The 15,349-nt window shown below is 37.9% G+C and overlaps 1 protein-coding gene across 3 annotated transcripts in view; it reads left to right on the top strand.

Annotated features, from left to right (window-relative positions):
- The window catches only part of Dync2h1 (dynein cytoplasmic 2 heavy chain 1), a 238,380-nt gene that overhangs the window by 145,322 nt on the left and 77,709 nt on the right, over nt 1-15,349 (top strand). For all 3 annotated transcript variants that reach the window (XM_021171442.2, XM_029481794.1, XM_029481793.1), the window contains 4 exons: nt 4,569-4,658; nt 10,789-10,854; nt 12,046-12,096; nt 13,345-13,422. In XM_021171442.2, the coding sequence (XP_021027101.1) occupies nt 4,569-4,658; nt 10,789-10,854; nt 12,046-12,096; nt 13,345-13,422 (285 nt within the window). The remainder of the gene's footprint in view (nt 1-4,568; nt 4,659-10,788; nt 10,855-12,045; nt 12,097-13,344; nt 13,423-15,349) is intronic.

Here is a 15,349-nt window from a genome sequence, read left to right as displayed (position 1 = left end):
TTGCTGGGTATAGTAGCCTGGGCTGGCATTTGTGGTCTCTTAGAGTCTGTATGACATCTGCCCAGGATCTTCTAACTTTCATAGTCTCTGTTGAGAATTCTGGTGTAATTCTGATAGATCTGTCTTTATATGTTACTTGACCTTTTTCCCTTATTGCTTTTAATATTCTTTCTTTAGTTAATGCATTTGATTATTATTTGATGGGAGGAATTTCTTTTTTGGTCCAGTATATTTTGAGTTCTGTAGACTTCTTGTATGTTCATGGGCATCTCTTTCTTTAGTTTAGGGAAGTTTTCCTCTATAATTTTATTGAAGATATTTACTGGCCCTTTAAGTTGGGATCTCCATTCTCCTCTATACCTATTATCTTTAGGTTTGGTCTTATCATTGTATCCTGGATTTCCTGGATGCTTTGGGTTAGGAGCTTTTTGCATTTTTTCCGACTGTTGTGTCAATGTTTTCTATGGAATCTTCTGCCCCTGAGATTCTCTCTTCTATCTCTTGTATTCTGTTGGTGATGCTTGCATCTATGACTCCTGATCTCTTTCCTATATTTTCTATCTCTAGGGTTGTCTCCGTTTGTGATTTCTTTATTGTTTGTATTTCCATTTTTAGATCTTGGATGGTCCTTTGCCTGTTTGATTGTGTTTTCCTGTAATTCTTTAAGGGATTTTGTGTGTGTGTGTGTTTCCTCTTTAAGGGCTTTTACCTATTTTCCTGTGTTCTCCTGTATTTCTTTAAGGGAGTTATTTATATCCTTCTTAATGTCGTCTTTCATCATCATGAGAAATAATTTTAGATCTGAGTCTTGCTTTTCCAGTGCGATGATGTATCCAGGACTTGTTATGATGGGAGAATTTGGTTTTGATGATGCCAAGTAGCCTTGGTTTCTGTTGCTTATGCTCTTATGCTTGCCTCCTGCCATCTGAATATCTCTAATGATATCTGCCCTCACTATCTTACTGGAGCCTGCCTTTCCTCCAATTCTGGTTGTGTTGAACTCTTCATAGTACAGCTGTCTCTGTGATCCTGTCATTCCGGAAACTTGTGATCCTGAGATTCTGGGTGTGTCAGATATCATGGGAGTCAAGCTGCTTCTAGGACCCTGAGATCCTAGTGTGACCAAGCTCCAGGGGTCCTGGGATCCTGTGATCCTGGCTGTGTTAAAGCACCTGGGATTTGAGCCTCCTCTGGGTGCTGTGGGACTGGCTGCAGAGTTTGGGCCCCAGGTAAACAGGCACAGACCATAAGGAACCTGAGCCACTGGTCGGGTGGGATTCCTGTGTCCCTGGATACTGCTAGTCCCAGTTACTCCTGGTGGAGTTGGAACAGATGTTGTGTCCTACTCACCCCTGATCCTAAGATCCTGGGCATGCTAGAGCACCTGGGAGTGGAACCTCCTATGGGTGCTGTGGACTGGCTTCAGAGTTCTGAACTTCTTATGTGACATCTTGGGTCACCAAATAATATATTCCAGCCAGTAAGACAGAGATGAAACTGGCCTTAGGTCAGTATCATTTCTGCAGACATGTATTGACTAAAATAACTAAAAGTCTGTCTAGATTCAAAACGAGCAAGTAGACACCACTTCATGGCAGGATTGTTGAAGAGCTGGGGTGTTATACCTAAGAACAGCTCTTAAGACGTATAGGTAACCACTCTAATTTGTATGTCTAATTTTTCCTAAAATTCTTAGAGTTGGATAGCTGAACAAAAATGCACATTAATAAATAAGCTTTTTGGTATGTCATGACTATGTATCCTTCAGAAATACATTTGGTTGGTGGGCTGACTCTTTCCATGAAGCTTTTTCAGTCTGCTTGAAGCCAACAACAACTGCATTTCTCATTGTACTGTTATAATGTGATGGATGCTCAACTGCTCTCTCAGAGCTTGGGTCACTTTAATATCTGTGCATCTTTCAACAACTCTCCATCCTGTTTCTCCTTTCTTCTACTCATAGTTTGAAGACGGTGTCAAGATTTTCTCATATGCTAAGATTCCTAAAGTGTTGTAGCTATTTTGAGTTTATTTTCTACTTTTTTACTTTGTTTAAATGATAATTTTGCCAAACCAATACCATAAAAATTGGACTCCTGGTTTTTGCATATGGTATAATGCTAATACTTTTTATAAATTGTTTTGGAAAACAATCTTTACTGGTGTTGACTGCTTAGTATTTTCATCAAGGAATGCTTTATAATCCTTTATCTGACTATAAATATTGGTTATATTTTTTTCTGATACCTTTCACTGACATATTATTTGATAGCATTTATATATTCAAATTTGAACATTTCATCCAATAAAGAAAAAGGAGAAAGGTTTCATCAGCAAATTTGGTCTACTTAGTCATGCTAAAGAGAAACATTTTTATAACTAAAGAGTATAGAAAGCCATAAGGAGCATTTAAAGTTCACACCACTGGACTCTGATGAGGATGTACAAAGTGGCCTAGAAAGATGGTAGACAGTGGGTATCCAGGAGACTGGGAGTGAACAGTGTTGTGATCTTTACATACATTTCCTTTCAATGTTGTGTTTTTTGTGAATTTTGTATACATCCATGAACTTATAGGTGAGTGATTTTGTATAGTATTTGCCTTATTCTGTGTGCATTTGCTGATGTGTATTGCCTGGGTAGTAATCTCCATGGTGATCTGTGTGCTCCTCAGTAAATCCATCACATCTGCCTGTGAGCCCTCATATATTTGCTTCAGCCTCTGGGACTCTGAAAATCTTCCTTTCCTTCATACCTCGCAACAGTATAAAATTCCCTTTGTTGAAAATGTTGTAATCGTGGGGCTGGTGAGATGGCTCAGTGGGTAAGAGCACCCGACTGCTCTTCCGAAGGTCCAGAGTTCAAGTCCCAGCAACCACATGGTGGCTCACAACCATCCGTAACGAGATCTGGCGTCCTCTTCTGGAGTGTCTGAAGACAGCTGCAGTGTACTTACATATAATAAATAAATAAATCTTTGAAAAAAAAAAAAAAGAAAATGTTGTAATCATGGTTCTTAGTTTTGACAGGTATTTTAAAATCGAAAATTCTATGTATAAACTAACAGGGTATTCAGAATAATGTGTTGGTGGAAATATAAAAAAAATATGTATCTTATCAATAACAATAGTTCAGTGTTAGACATTATTCCATTAAGTAGCATTGACCCATGTTTGTATACATATGTGTAGTTATGTGCACATTTAAATTTATTTTTAATATAATTTTACAAATGTAGAGTAAAAGACTCTAGCATACAGCCAGGTGTGGTGGTGCACGCCTTTAATCCCAGAACTTGGGAGGCAGAGGCAGGTGAATTTCTGAGTTCGAGGTCAGCCTGGTCTACAGAGTGAGTTCCAGAAGAGCCAGGGCTACACAGAGAAACCCTGTCTCAGAAAACCAAGACTCTCTAGCATACAAAGTGTTTTAGAATCAAGTGTATTGTGATGACTCTCGTTCTTCATTTCCCACGTGAGATTTCTTAGTCAGACACTTGTTGACATTCTGTTACAATTTCATATAGTGCCCTGGCCATCCATGACATGTATTTTTTTCTTTAAATGATCCACAGTGTAACATGTAGAACTTTGAGCTTGCTTCTTGTTTCTATCCAATCAGCACCCTTTTCTTTCTTTCTTTCTTTAATTTATAGTTGTTTATTTAGTGTGTTTATGTGTATAAATGTGTGTATGTATGTACATATATATGTATGTGTGTGTGCATGTGTGTGTTTACATGCACACACATGCCTGTGTATTTATAGGTAACACTCAGGAGTTCTCTCCTTCCACTGTAAAAGGCTCAGCAGCCAACTCTTTTACTATCTTTATGGTCCTAGTTTTTCTAAATCAGTGGAAATAACAATTGATAATATAATAACATTATGGTAGTTATATAGAACAGAATTTCCAAGTTAGTCTGAATACTGGAAGTGTGGAATTTTTGTTCCACCACTTTCAAACTGAATATTCATCCTTATCCCACCTGGATAAGGTCAAATTGAGGTGGGAAACAGTGGAACTCTAGCTGCATTGGTTATTACAATTCAGGTGCTTTAAATAGCCTTACCTCATATTGAAATAAGTTGTATTTTTAATGCTGGAGGCATTAGTAATGAACTAGTACTATTGGAAATTTTGATATTTTTTTTCTATTGGAAATTTATTGTAATTTTCATTTATTAAAAGTTTTGATTTAATACATTTAAGGAAATACATAATATAAAATTCTTTATTGGGGTACAAGATTAATGCACTTAGTTAATTCCTTGGGATTTGTGGATATTTGTTACAGAACCAGCTTTTAGTCTGAAGATTTTTTTTGTTGTTGTTTTTTTTGTTGTTGTTGTTTTTCAAGACAGGGTTTCTCTCTGTAGCTCTGGCTGACCTGGAACCGCAGGCTGGCATTGGAACTCAGAGATCCATCTGCCTCTGCCTCCTGGGTGCTGGGACTAAAGGCATGTACCCTCACCATGAGACCTGGAGAATAATTGTTAAAAGTATCCCAACTATAAAATATCTGTATATATTTCTAAAATTTTTAATGGACTTTCCAATTCTAATCTACAGGACTCTGAAAATACAGAAGAAAGAATCCAATGTCTTGTGAACTCACTGAAACACATGGTTTATGAATATATATGCAGGTGCCTGTTTAAGGTAAGAGGGGTTCATCAGATATAAACTACTCTTCAGTCCTCTGTCTTATAGAGCAAAGTTTCATAGCTGCTTACTTACTCAAAAGGTACTGAAATTGATAGTTTGTGATTTTTTTTCTAGAATAAAATTAATCACTGACTGTAACTTCTTACCATATACTAAAATGTAGTGGGGAGGAAAAATAAAAGGGAAAGGAAAGGATAGTTGTCACTAGGCTGGCTACCGTAGCTCTGAGAAGTCTGATAGTTACTAAGAAGGAGGTTAACCATGCAGAATATTGGGTTCATTATGCAGCCTGCGTTCCTCACCCTCAGGTCTAGTGTCATCTGGAGACTTGTCTTTGCCTGCTGATAGTGCCTGTTCAGTGTCTGTGAGGGTCTTCACCATCGCCTGCCTCTATCAGATGCTAATAACATGCCCTTCTCTTTCTCCTCCTTTGTGAAAATCCAGTGTTTCTAAACATCACCTACTGTCCCCTGGTGCCTTAGTGACTTTTACATTGCTATGAAGAAACACCACGACCAAGGCAACTTCAAAAAGAAAGTATTTTATTGGGGGTTTACAGTTCCAGAGGTTGCTAGTAAATAGCATGGCAACAGGCAGCAAGAAGGCATGCTACTAGAGCAGTAACTGGGAGTTCACATCTGGTCTACAAGCAGAGGGTAGACAGAGCTAACAGGCAATGGATGGTGTGGGCTTTTGGGGGACCCTCAAAGCCCAGCCCCAGTGACACACCTCCAGCAACAAGGGCACACCTTCCCGAACAGTTCTAGCAACTGGAGAGTCAAGGATTGCAATATATCAGCCTATGGGGGCATGCTCATTCAAACGTCTACAGCTGTGTTACAGTAACTGGTACCTAGGAGTGGATTACACAGGAAAGACTTACTGGCTTTTGAGTTACAAATTGCAATTTTCTGAAGATGTCTTCCTCTTAGAAAGGATCTAGAACAGTGTGCACTGAGAGACTTTTGAGACTGAGACAATTTTTGAATAACAGAACTTACTTCAGACTTTTAAAACCAATACCTTGGACTTAGCTCAAGACATAAAGAGCTCTCACAAAGTCAGGTACCTGAGTCTGAGGAGTTGTTACCACAGGACAGTCATGTATACTCAGGAAATTCAGAAAACTGCTCCGTGTTCGTTGAGCAGAATGAACCCTCAATATACCCATATAGCACTCTGTGCAAATGTCTCCTGAACTTAGAGTTGGGCATTTCTACAAAATTCCCCTTTCAGTGGGAACTGTATATTTTCCTTTCAGAGGTCTTAAAGCTAATTATGTTTCTAAAACTTCCCTTTTAGACCTCAGCTTTAAGTTGTTTAAGACTGGAAATTATGAGCAAATGACCTCAAAGCTACATTGCCCCAAGGTGTTAATCGTATGTATAAGAATGACCTTTATAATGGTTTGATAATCAGCTATAGAGCATGTGATCCCTGATATTTGTATAAGTATTATTTTCTCTTATACTAAAAAATGTATAGCAGGAAAACTTAGTGGCTCTAGCAGCATGCCTGCCGCCTGCCGTGCTTCCCACCATGACGGTCATTTACTTGTATCCTCTGGAACTGTAAGTGGAATCTATACGGAACTGTAACAGAACCCACTAAAGACTCATTTCCCTCCTGTTCTTCTCCAGCACTAAACTAAGGCGGTCTGTGCTCTATAGTCTGCTTTTGTCCTTATATCTTCATCTTTAAATGCCTAGAAATAGTTTTTAAAAAGCAATTTCCTTAGTGTATTTTGTTGTGTGTGCCCTATCTTTGCAGTTGGTCTCCAAGCTCTTTCCATGACTATGAAAAGTGCACCTCATTCATTTTCATGGCTGTGTGATCATGCTGTGTCATCTGGGCTTGAATGATTCCTTTCCAAAGTGCTGTAAGCACGAGGGTTGCGTTTAGAGAATTTCGGCTTTGGCAATATTTGCATATAAATAATGAAATATCATGGGGTTGAACCTACATTTTAGTACAAAATTTGTTATTGTTTTCATATTCAAAAGTTACCTATGGCCTGGAAGAAATTTTTATACGATTTTTTAGTGTGTCTTTGTTTTGATTCTGACTTAGCACATGAAGGCACATGTGAAATTTTCTACTGTGACATCTGTCAGCATTCAAAGGCTTGGATATTCAGATTATGTCCTACTTGATTGACATCTCTGTTATATGACAGTAGGATTAATACATGGTTGTGGCTGTCATGAGCGACTTTAGTGAGTAGTCTGTATAGTACCTGCATTCCTGTGCACAGATCTAAGTAAACATTTTGAATTAGTAGATTTCTGGGTATATGTATAATTGTTTGTGCAAAGGTTATAATTCCTAAATTTTCCTTAATATTATAAGATGTTCTTATAGAGAATATTGCTTTCTTTGTTTGAACTAGTTGAAGGCACCTTTTTATTTGTGCTTGGGTGGGACACATGCACCATACACTCGCATGCCGTGTGTGCTCACACAACAAAGGACATGATGTTTAGAAGGATATATGTTGAAGGGGTGGGAAATTGGTGGGCGGGAGTTAAAGGTGGATGGGATCAAGATATGTGTATGAAGTTTTTAAGGAAAACTTGCTTGAAACTTAAAGATTCACTTTATTCACTCTACGGATTATTAGTTTTTATTATTGCTTTAAATTTGTATCTGTGTATTTCAGTCTACCATTCCTATTTGTAATGATGTAGGCGCTTTGCTGTGCTAATGCCATATTATATATTTTATAATATAACTGGCAAATGGTCACTATTAGAAACAAGATAATTGATTGTTTCATTAGACTATATGAAAGCTTGCTTCTTTAAAGTCACTTTACCCTTTAAAAATATTTTCAGGTTGTGCTGAGCAGCTTTTGGTCATAGTAGGAGAGAAGTTGAGAAGCCACACTCAATATTTTAGTGTGTAACTGGAGTCTTTCATTTCCTACCTTGAGTAATACGTATCTATTGTAATTAGCAATTCTTTAAAGTATCACCATGATCTAAAATTTCTGACATATGTTTTTAATTAATAAAATGTCTGTCTTATAAAACTTGTTTCTGCCACTATAGTGTATGTTTCAGGTTTCCATAGTGTCTTGAGTAATGACAAATGTTAGAAAAATACATCACTCATAACCTATGAGACGGACTTCTCAGAATGTAGGCTGAAGCACTAGTGAGGGTAGAAGTGCTCTCATCGCCTTGTGAAAGTTCTCTGGTTCTGCAGCCATCAACAGTGTGTCACACATACAGCTCCACTGTCATTTTGGTGACAGCATTGTGGTCACAGTGGACTCCAGACATAAGATGGACTAGCATTCAGGTCATATCAAACTGAATGCAAGTTGACTTGGAACAGAAAATGGCTGATTGTTAATAAACTGTACCAGTTAGCGAAAGCTGCTTAGCTGTTTCTGCTTATGTTACCAGCTGTGCCATTTCACTTTCTTCCAGAGATCAGAGCACTTACTTCAGTACTTACGAAAACTATAATTACATATGTGGTCTCCTCAAACTTATACTACATAAAAGAAATGCATGTGCTTTTAGTATCTCCTTCCCTAGGCAATCTTTTGGGATAAAAGAAACTGTTTTTGTAAGTTTCTACTTTGATGAGAGAATGTGAGAAAGCAGGTTGGTTGAGGAATAGCCCAGGATGAGGAAGTGCTTCTGGGGGGAAGTGCTGGGAGGAGCACTTGGCAAGCATTGTGGGGAGCACGGCGAGGACCTTTGGGGGGCATGGAGGTTTTGGGGGAAGCTCTGGGAGGAGCTGGGGGAAGCAGTAGGGGAAGCATTGGGTAATACTGGGAGGAGCATAGGGGAGCCTAGGAGTAGCTTTTTCAGGAGTTCTGGGGGAGTACTGAGAAGAGCTCTGAGAAGAGGACCATGGGAGAGCTCTGAGGAACATTAGAAGGAGCTCTGGGAGAAGCACTAGGGGACTCTCTGGGAGGAGTAAGCACTTGGAAGCACTAAGAGGAGATGGAGAACAAGGGAGCACCAGGAAGAAGCACTGGGGGCACCTATGGGGAGAGCACTGAGAGGAACTCTGGAGGAAGCTGTCTAAGGAAATACAGCTCTGGGAGGAGCACTGAGGTGAGCTCTGGGAGGATGGGTCCCTAGGTTTCCTCTTCTTCATGGAGTGCTGCTGTCAAAGAAACCAAATGTATAAAGAACATAGATGAGAAAGAATTTTTCTTCCTTTCATATTTTCTGTGTAGTTTACCTTGCCTTTCTTTCTAGGAGTTTCCTCATTGAGTAAAATTCAGGTGGATACTGTTTTTAAATAAACTATTACTAATACCTCATGATTGTAAACTAATGGCTTGGTACTCTTCTATTAAGAACATAACTGTTCTCTGGATGAGGGTATAGGAACTTTGTATCTGTATCCACTGAAGTGGGTCTGAATAATTTAGGCCATTTTCTTCTATGTAGATGATTTTGGAGCTTTCCATGCTGCATCCCCCTAATCTCTTTTTCTCATAAATGTATCAGTATCATAAGTGTGCATAGTGATGTCTATTAAAAAATGCATGACATACCTCCAGACACAAAGCAGGGACTTGGGTTTTATGTTGTCTCAAGTCTTATGCCATGGAATGAGTTTTCTCCCTCAAGTGCCAGGAGCCCAGTGCTTCTCAGTGAACAGATTTTAAAGGACTGACCTCTGTAGAATAGACTTCCATTTGCTAACTTGCGGTTTTTACTGTTTCTTGAGAATTTAATGTACCTTTCCTTTTCAGTGTCACTCAGTTTACCATCAGTCTACCGTGATGTCAGAGTGTTATTACCTGTTAGGTGTGGTAGGTATGTGCCTTGTGTGTATTCATTGCCTACAATAGGATAGTTATATTATGCAGAGCAGGAGGCTGAGAGATTTATGATGTTTTCTTTACTCAGATGGAGAGTGTGTTGATGTTAGAATTCAAAGCATTCTACTTGATGCTTAAGATGATGTTCCAGTAGAATTACTACCATGAAACAAATACTCAGAACAAACATGAACTTGTTCCATAACATTCATAAAGACTCACACCATGTAAAACCTAATCCACCCAGCTCCTCTAATTATTTACTCGAGTGTTGTGTGTAATTGAATGGGATGTAGTGGACTGAAAACCATGAAGTACCCTACTCATCCTTCAACCAGTGAATCATATAGGGGATCCATTGGGGTTTTATATGTACAACCCAAACATACTGAGATAAATTGACATTTAACTGAAATGATGGATTATGATCTGATAAGTAAAATAGATGATAGATTTTAGAAATCTAAAATAATTGCTCAATTTTGGATGATGAAGTTTTGAAAAACCAAGACATTTCTTAGTTTGAATCATTTACCTGTAATCTTTCTTGAATTTGATTGGGAATAATGTGCTAAGTGCTGCACTCATGCTTTCTCTCCCTCCATACATGTGGGTTTGCTTCACTCTTGAATCGTGGTTCTTCCTTATATCATCCTTGTTAAATATTGTAGCAGAGGGATTCATTACTACAACTGGACAACCATGAGAATGTCAAAGAATGCTTTCCTCTGCCATTTCCATCTTTGAAGATGATGGAAGAAGATTGTGGTTGGCCTGATTTAGAGCATGTGTGAACATGCTCTAAATCAGGATGTGTGACATGTTATTCTATGGTTTTCCCTAAAGTCAGAGGGCACTGTAACCAGAGATCAAGAAGGAGGCTAAGCTCCTTACTTGTACTGACCACCCATTTCCAGCCAGGGTTAGAAGATACCTTGTTCAGTAATCATTACTCTTACCATACACATCACAGTGGGCAATCAGAGACTCACAGTGGCACAAGCCTCCTTCTTTTTTGTAGTGTGATGAGACTGCAGTGTTCTCAGTGCAAAGGAAAAAAGGAGTAGATAAATAAGTAATGCTGGAAGTTGTATGTGTATAGATAGATATCTGTCATAAGGGGTAACCGTGATAAAAATTACAAGGTTATGTATTTATGGCCTTGTTAATTTATGCTCTTAATCAAGAGTCAGTTTGAGCATATGTGGATTAGTACCTGAAGTTACTTGTTATTACTGGTGGAAAATAAGACAACAAAGAAACCATATCACCCAAACTGGAAGGACAAGTTAAGAAACAGCAAAGAGTAACTAACCCTGTTCCTCTTTTCAGGCTGACCAGTTGATGTTTGCTTTGCATTTTGTTCGAGGCATGCATCCTGAGCTTTTTCAAGAAAATGTGAGTAATATTGAAGGAAGGGAATCCTGGAACTATGAGAGATTTAATAACAGACAGGGTTTTTCTTAGGGTAGAGATGACTTTAAGCTATAAGTTGTATAAAATTCTTCTAATATTTTCTAAGTGATTAGTGTGACATGTTTTACAGTTCTTTTTCCTGATGTATGCCCAGGATTGTGGGTTACAGAAGGAAAGGAATCTAAGTAATTTATCGGGGAATTTTGGTTACAATGAACCAGGCCCATGTCCAGTCTGGATGGCAGAAGAGTCAGCTTCCTGACTAATGTTCTAAGCAGTACAACTGAGACAGGGGAAAGTGGTAATATGGGTACACAACTAGCATAGAAAGTCGGAGGGACTGGGGAGTTGCACAGTTATCACAAACTTTTTGGAGCCCTTTGGGTCATACTGTGTTATTTGTTGAGCATCTTTTCTTCTGGAGTGTCATATAACCACATCTAATACTTATAATATTCACTGAGCTGGAACTAAAGTAATCCATCTGTGTTGTGTTTACTCTGGGAAAAAGAATCACGTTTGTTTTTCTTGTTCATTATTGTTTGAATATTCTAGAAGAACATTTGAGTAATAAGGGTGCTAAGAGAATGCTAACTCTGCCTCCTCCATCTAACTGCTTGGGCAGATCTTAATTATGTTGTAGGTTTCCATTTCAGAGAGTTAAAGAACACAGACCAGTTACAGCTCTTCCTGTGTTCTTTCTTATTTCCTAATTCCACTTGCTGTATTTATCTATGTTCTCCCAAATTTATTAACATGGTTCTAATAATTTTTATTAATTTATCTATGTATTAATAGGTTTTCAGACCTAATATGCCCTATTGTGCCTTCCTGGAATATGTTTCTTAATTTGACCCAACACAAACAAGTTTTAACCTTGATGGACTTCACTCCATGTGTGTTAGTACATAGTAGATCTGTAAACATCTAGATGAAGTATGTACCATACATAGTATACATAAATTTCTGTCCCAATAGGATTACCTAGGTAGGTCTCATGCATAGTTTTAGTGGCACATGATGCCCTAACGCTGGCCTGTGTAAAGAAGGGTAGGTGCTCTCCCCAGGTTCTGGGGAAGCTGCACTGTAAGCTGTCGTATAGGAGATTTAAGATAATGCTTTTGGCTGGTTATGTTCTCATATTGTTTGTGTCCCTCATGTTTTATCTACTAGGAATGGGATACATTCACAGGTGTGGTTGTTGGAGACATGCTGCGCAAAGCTGTGAGTTAAAATCTGATTTCTCTCCTAGGGGAAAAAGTTCTGCCCTTTGGTATTATGAAATACAATTGTGCCATAGGAGTTTAAAATTACTGTTGAAATTATACTTTTATTAGACCATGTGCTATGCTGACTTGTGCTCCTTTATTATGAAATAAGCTTAATATATTTTTAGACCTTGAAAACTTACATTGTTGGAGAAAAGTATTAAATATTAAGAAATTAACATTGTTTTTTCACAGTTTTTTTAAATGTTATAGTCTTTAAGAAAATTAATTCTTCCTTATATAACTGAAACTTAAAAAATACTTTTTAAAACTTTAAAAATCTATTGAAACTACAGCTTTTTAAATTAATTTTGGTTTTGTCCAGTTAATATATAATATTTTTGAAACTTCTGTACTGAACGTACACCACCACCTTTGTCATTGTAGGGTCTCTGCACTCTCCACAGCCAACACCCAAGTAGCATCCACTGGAAGCAAAAAGGCAGCTCCATTAACATGACTCAGTAGCTGGTTTTGGCTCACACTCTGGGAGTCTGACTCTGAGTTTACTTTAGGCATATTTAAGCATAGCACAATTTGGCAAAAGCTTTTCCAGTAATAATTGACTCAATCCTGTGTATGTAATATAGCATGCATAAATCTCCTTGAGGAACAAAGTAACACTATAAAGATCAGACTTGACTACATTGAAACTGTAAAATGCATGTGACAACTTCTATAAAGATGGCTCCCATACATGGACTGAGAAAAACAAGCTTATAATAGAGGTTTGCAGGAGAATCTGGCAACACAGGTAGCACAAAGGCCACCAGGCTACAATGCAGCTTTCTGGGCACATAACAAGCTGTGCATTCCTACCCCTAAAGGAATAACCCTGTGAACTAACAATCCAGGTTTCCCTATTGCTTATCTGTGAGCACAATGTTCTCTATGCTTCCTACAGGAATGCAAGATGTAGTTAAACACAGTATAGCTTTATGATGGTTTCCAGTGACATTTTAAGTTTTCCTTGTTTTGTGAACAGTCACAATAAAAATGAATGCTTTATTTTATCGCAGTGGGCTTCTGTCTATGATTACATAGAATTCTACCATGGTGTGTATTATTAAATATAAAGAAGTAGTATGTAGAATGTCTTGTTTTCAAAATTGTGTTGATAAAAAAAGCTAGTCAATCACTTTTTTTAAATTTTGAATTTTACCAAATGAATTTTACCAATTAAGGAAAATTGCTTTTACTAAAGGACTCTCAACAAAGAATTCGTGATCAGCTTCCATCTTGGATAGATCAAGAAAGGAGCTGGGCAGTGGCAACATTGAAGGTATTTTCATTTTTTTAAAAAAAATTTTTTTTTAAATAGTTTGGGTATAACTGTTTGTATATTGTATGTCTATGCACATGTGTAGGTTGCCAATGAGACAGGCATCTTCTACTGAGTCCAGAGCCCACTAATTGACTAGACTGAGTTATCAGCAAGGACCAGGGATCATCCTGTTTCTGACACCCAGAGCTAGGAGTACAGACACATGCCACCATGCCTGGCTTTTTATGTAAGCTCTGGTGTTCTGAACTCAGGCCTGCAGAGCAGGTACTTTAGCCAGTGAACCATATCCGCTCCCATGAAAAATATTTTGGGGGCTGGAGAGATGGCTTAATGGCTAAGGGTACTGAGTCTTCTTCCAGAGGACCAGTGCTCTAATCCTAACACTGCTGCTCACAAATATCTATAACTCCAAGATCTGAAACCCTCACATAGACATATATAAGAGGCAAAACACCAATGTACATAAAATAAAGGTGTATAAATAAATAAAGAATTTCTTTTCTGTTTTGAGAGATATTTTATATTTGTGTGTTTTACTTCTGTTGACATTTTGTAAGTGCAACTTATATTAATGTTGGTATTTCTGCAGTAAAGACATAAAATCCCTCTATTTAAAATTCTAAAGAATTACTGTGGTAGCTCCCTCCTCCAGCTTATTTTTAATTGCTCAGCTAAAAGTATTGTTTGTAGAGATGAAAGAAAATGTACTCCCAAAGTTTGTTCCCCCTTCCCCTTTTTTTGGCCTATTTTCCTTACAACTATGTAGAATTACAGTAGCCATAGAGAAAACAGTAAAGATGACCAGCAATTATTGGTGGGTCCCTCTAAACCATTCAGCTGAAGTTAACCAAGGCGATCTCACTACCTAGTTGGACACTATTAGGAGGCCGCTGCTGTGGTCACATTGATATAACAGTGATGCCACTGAGGAAGTGCAGGCAAGATTCAGAATTCCTGCTCACATTCTGAGGTCTTTACTACTACAATATATGTGCTTTTTTTCTGTAAATTTTTTGTTGATAAAGTGAGTGAGTTTCTCTTCATATTTATTATTATGTTCCTTGATACTTACTATAGGCCAATGCCCAGAGTTCTTTTGTTGACCTATCTTGAATGAACCTGCTGATCCTTCCCCTATACCTATTTGTGAACCCCATTGTGAAGTCTTATTCTGCCAAGAACTCAGTGTTCTGATGTTTGCTCAGAATTCTCCCATCTTCTGCATCAAATGCTCCATGATATCCTTTGCCATCTCACCTTGACCTGGCTGAGAAAGTCCTATAGAATTCATTTAGCCAGAGTCTCCTGTTACCCATGAAGTATTCTCAGTAATTATTATTATTTTTTTTAACCTATAAAATGCTATTTAATCAGAAAACTTTCATTTTGAAGTGTACAAAATATCTGGGAATATTACTTGTGAGCAGCTGGCTAGTGCTTCTCCTCAGGTTTAAAATATTCAGGTTTAGGGTTTGTTTCACAGGAAGATGAGCATTTCAATAACACAAGCAGTTAAGAATTAAGAATAGCTAAGTATGGTGGTGCACACCTTTAATCCCAGCACTAGGAAGCAGCAGATCTGTGTGATTGAGGCTATCCTAGCCTACATAGTGAGTTCCAGACGAGAGACCCTATCTCAAAAAACAAAATCAAAAGCAAACTAGACACAATAAATAATTCATGATGAATTCAGCCCTCCTGTAAATTTCTGCCATTAGAAATATTTATAATTCTCTGAAATATTACTGATTATTTTCCAATGATTTTATTACTTTACTAAAATTTAAGATTTCTCCTCTTTTCTTTTTCCTGTGAAGTAAATTTCAACAAGGAAGTTCAACTTGGAAACAGTTGTGCCCTCAATACTTTTGTCATCCTTACAAAGAACTACACTCTTCAGGGCAACTTCCTTTGTAGTTGGTAT

Source organism: Mus caroli, chromosome 9, assembly GCF_900094665.2.
Source record: "Mus caroli chromosome 9, CAROLI_EIJ_v1.1, whole genome shotgun sequence".
Classification (NCBI taxonomy): domain Eukaryota; kingdom Metazoa; phylum Chordata; class Mammalia; order Rodentia; family Muridae; genus Mus; species Mus caroli.
Note: the sequence above shows the minus strand (reverse complement) of the source record. Positions and strands in the feature narration are given on the sequence as shown.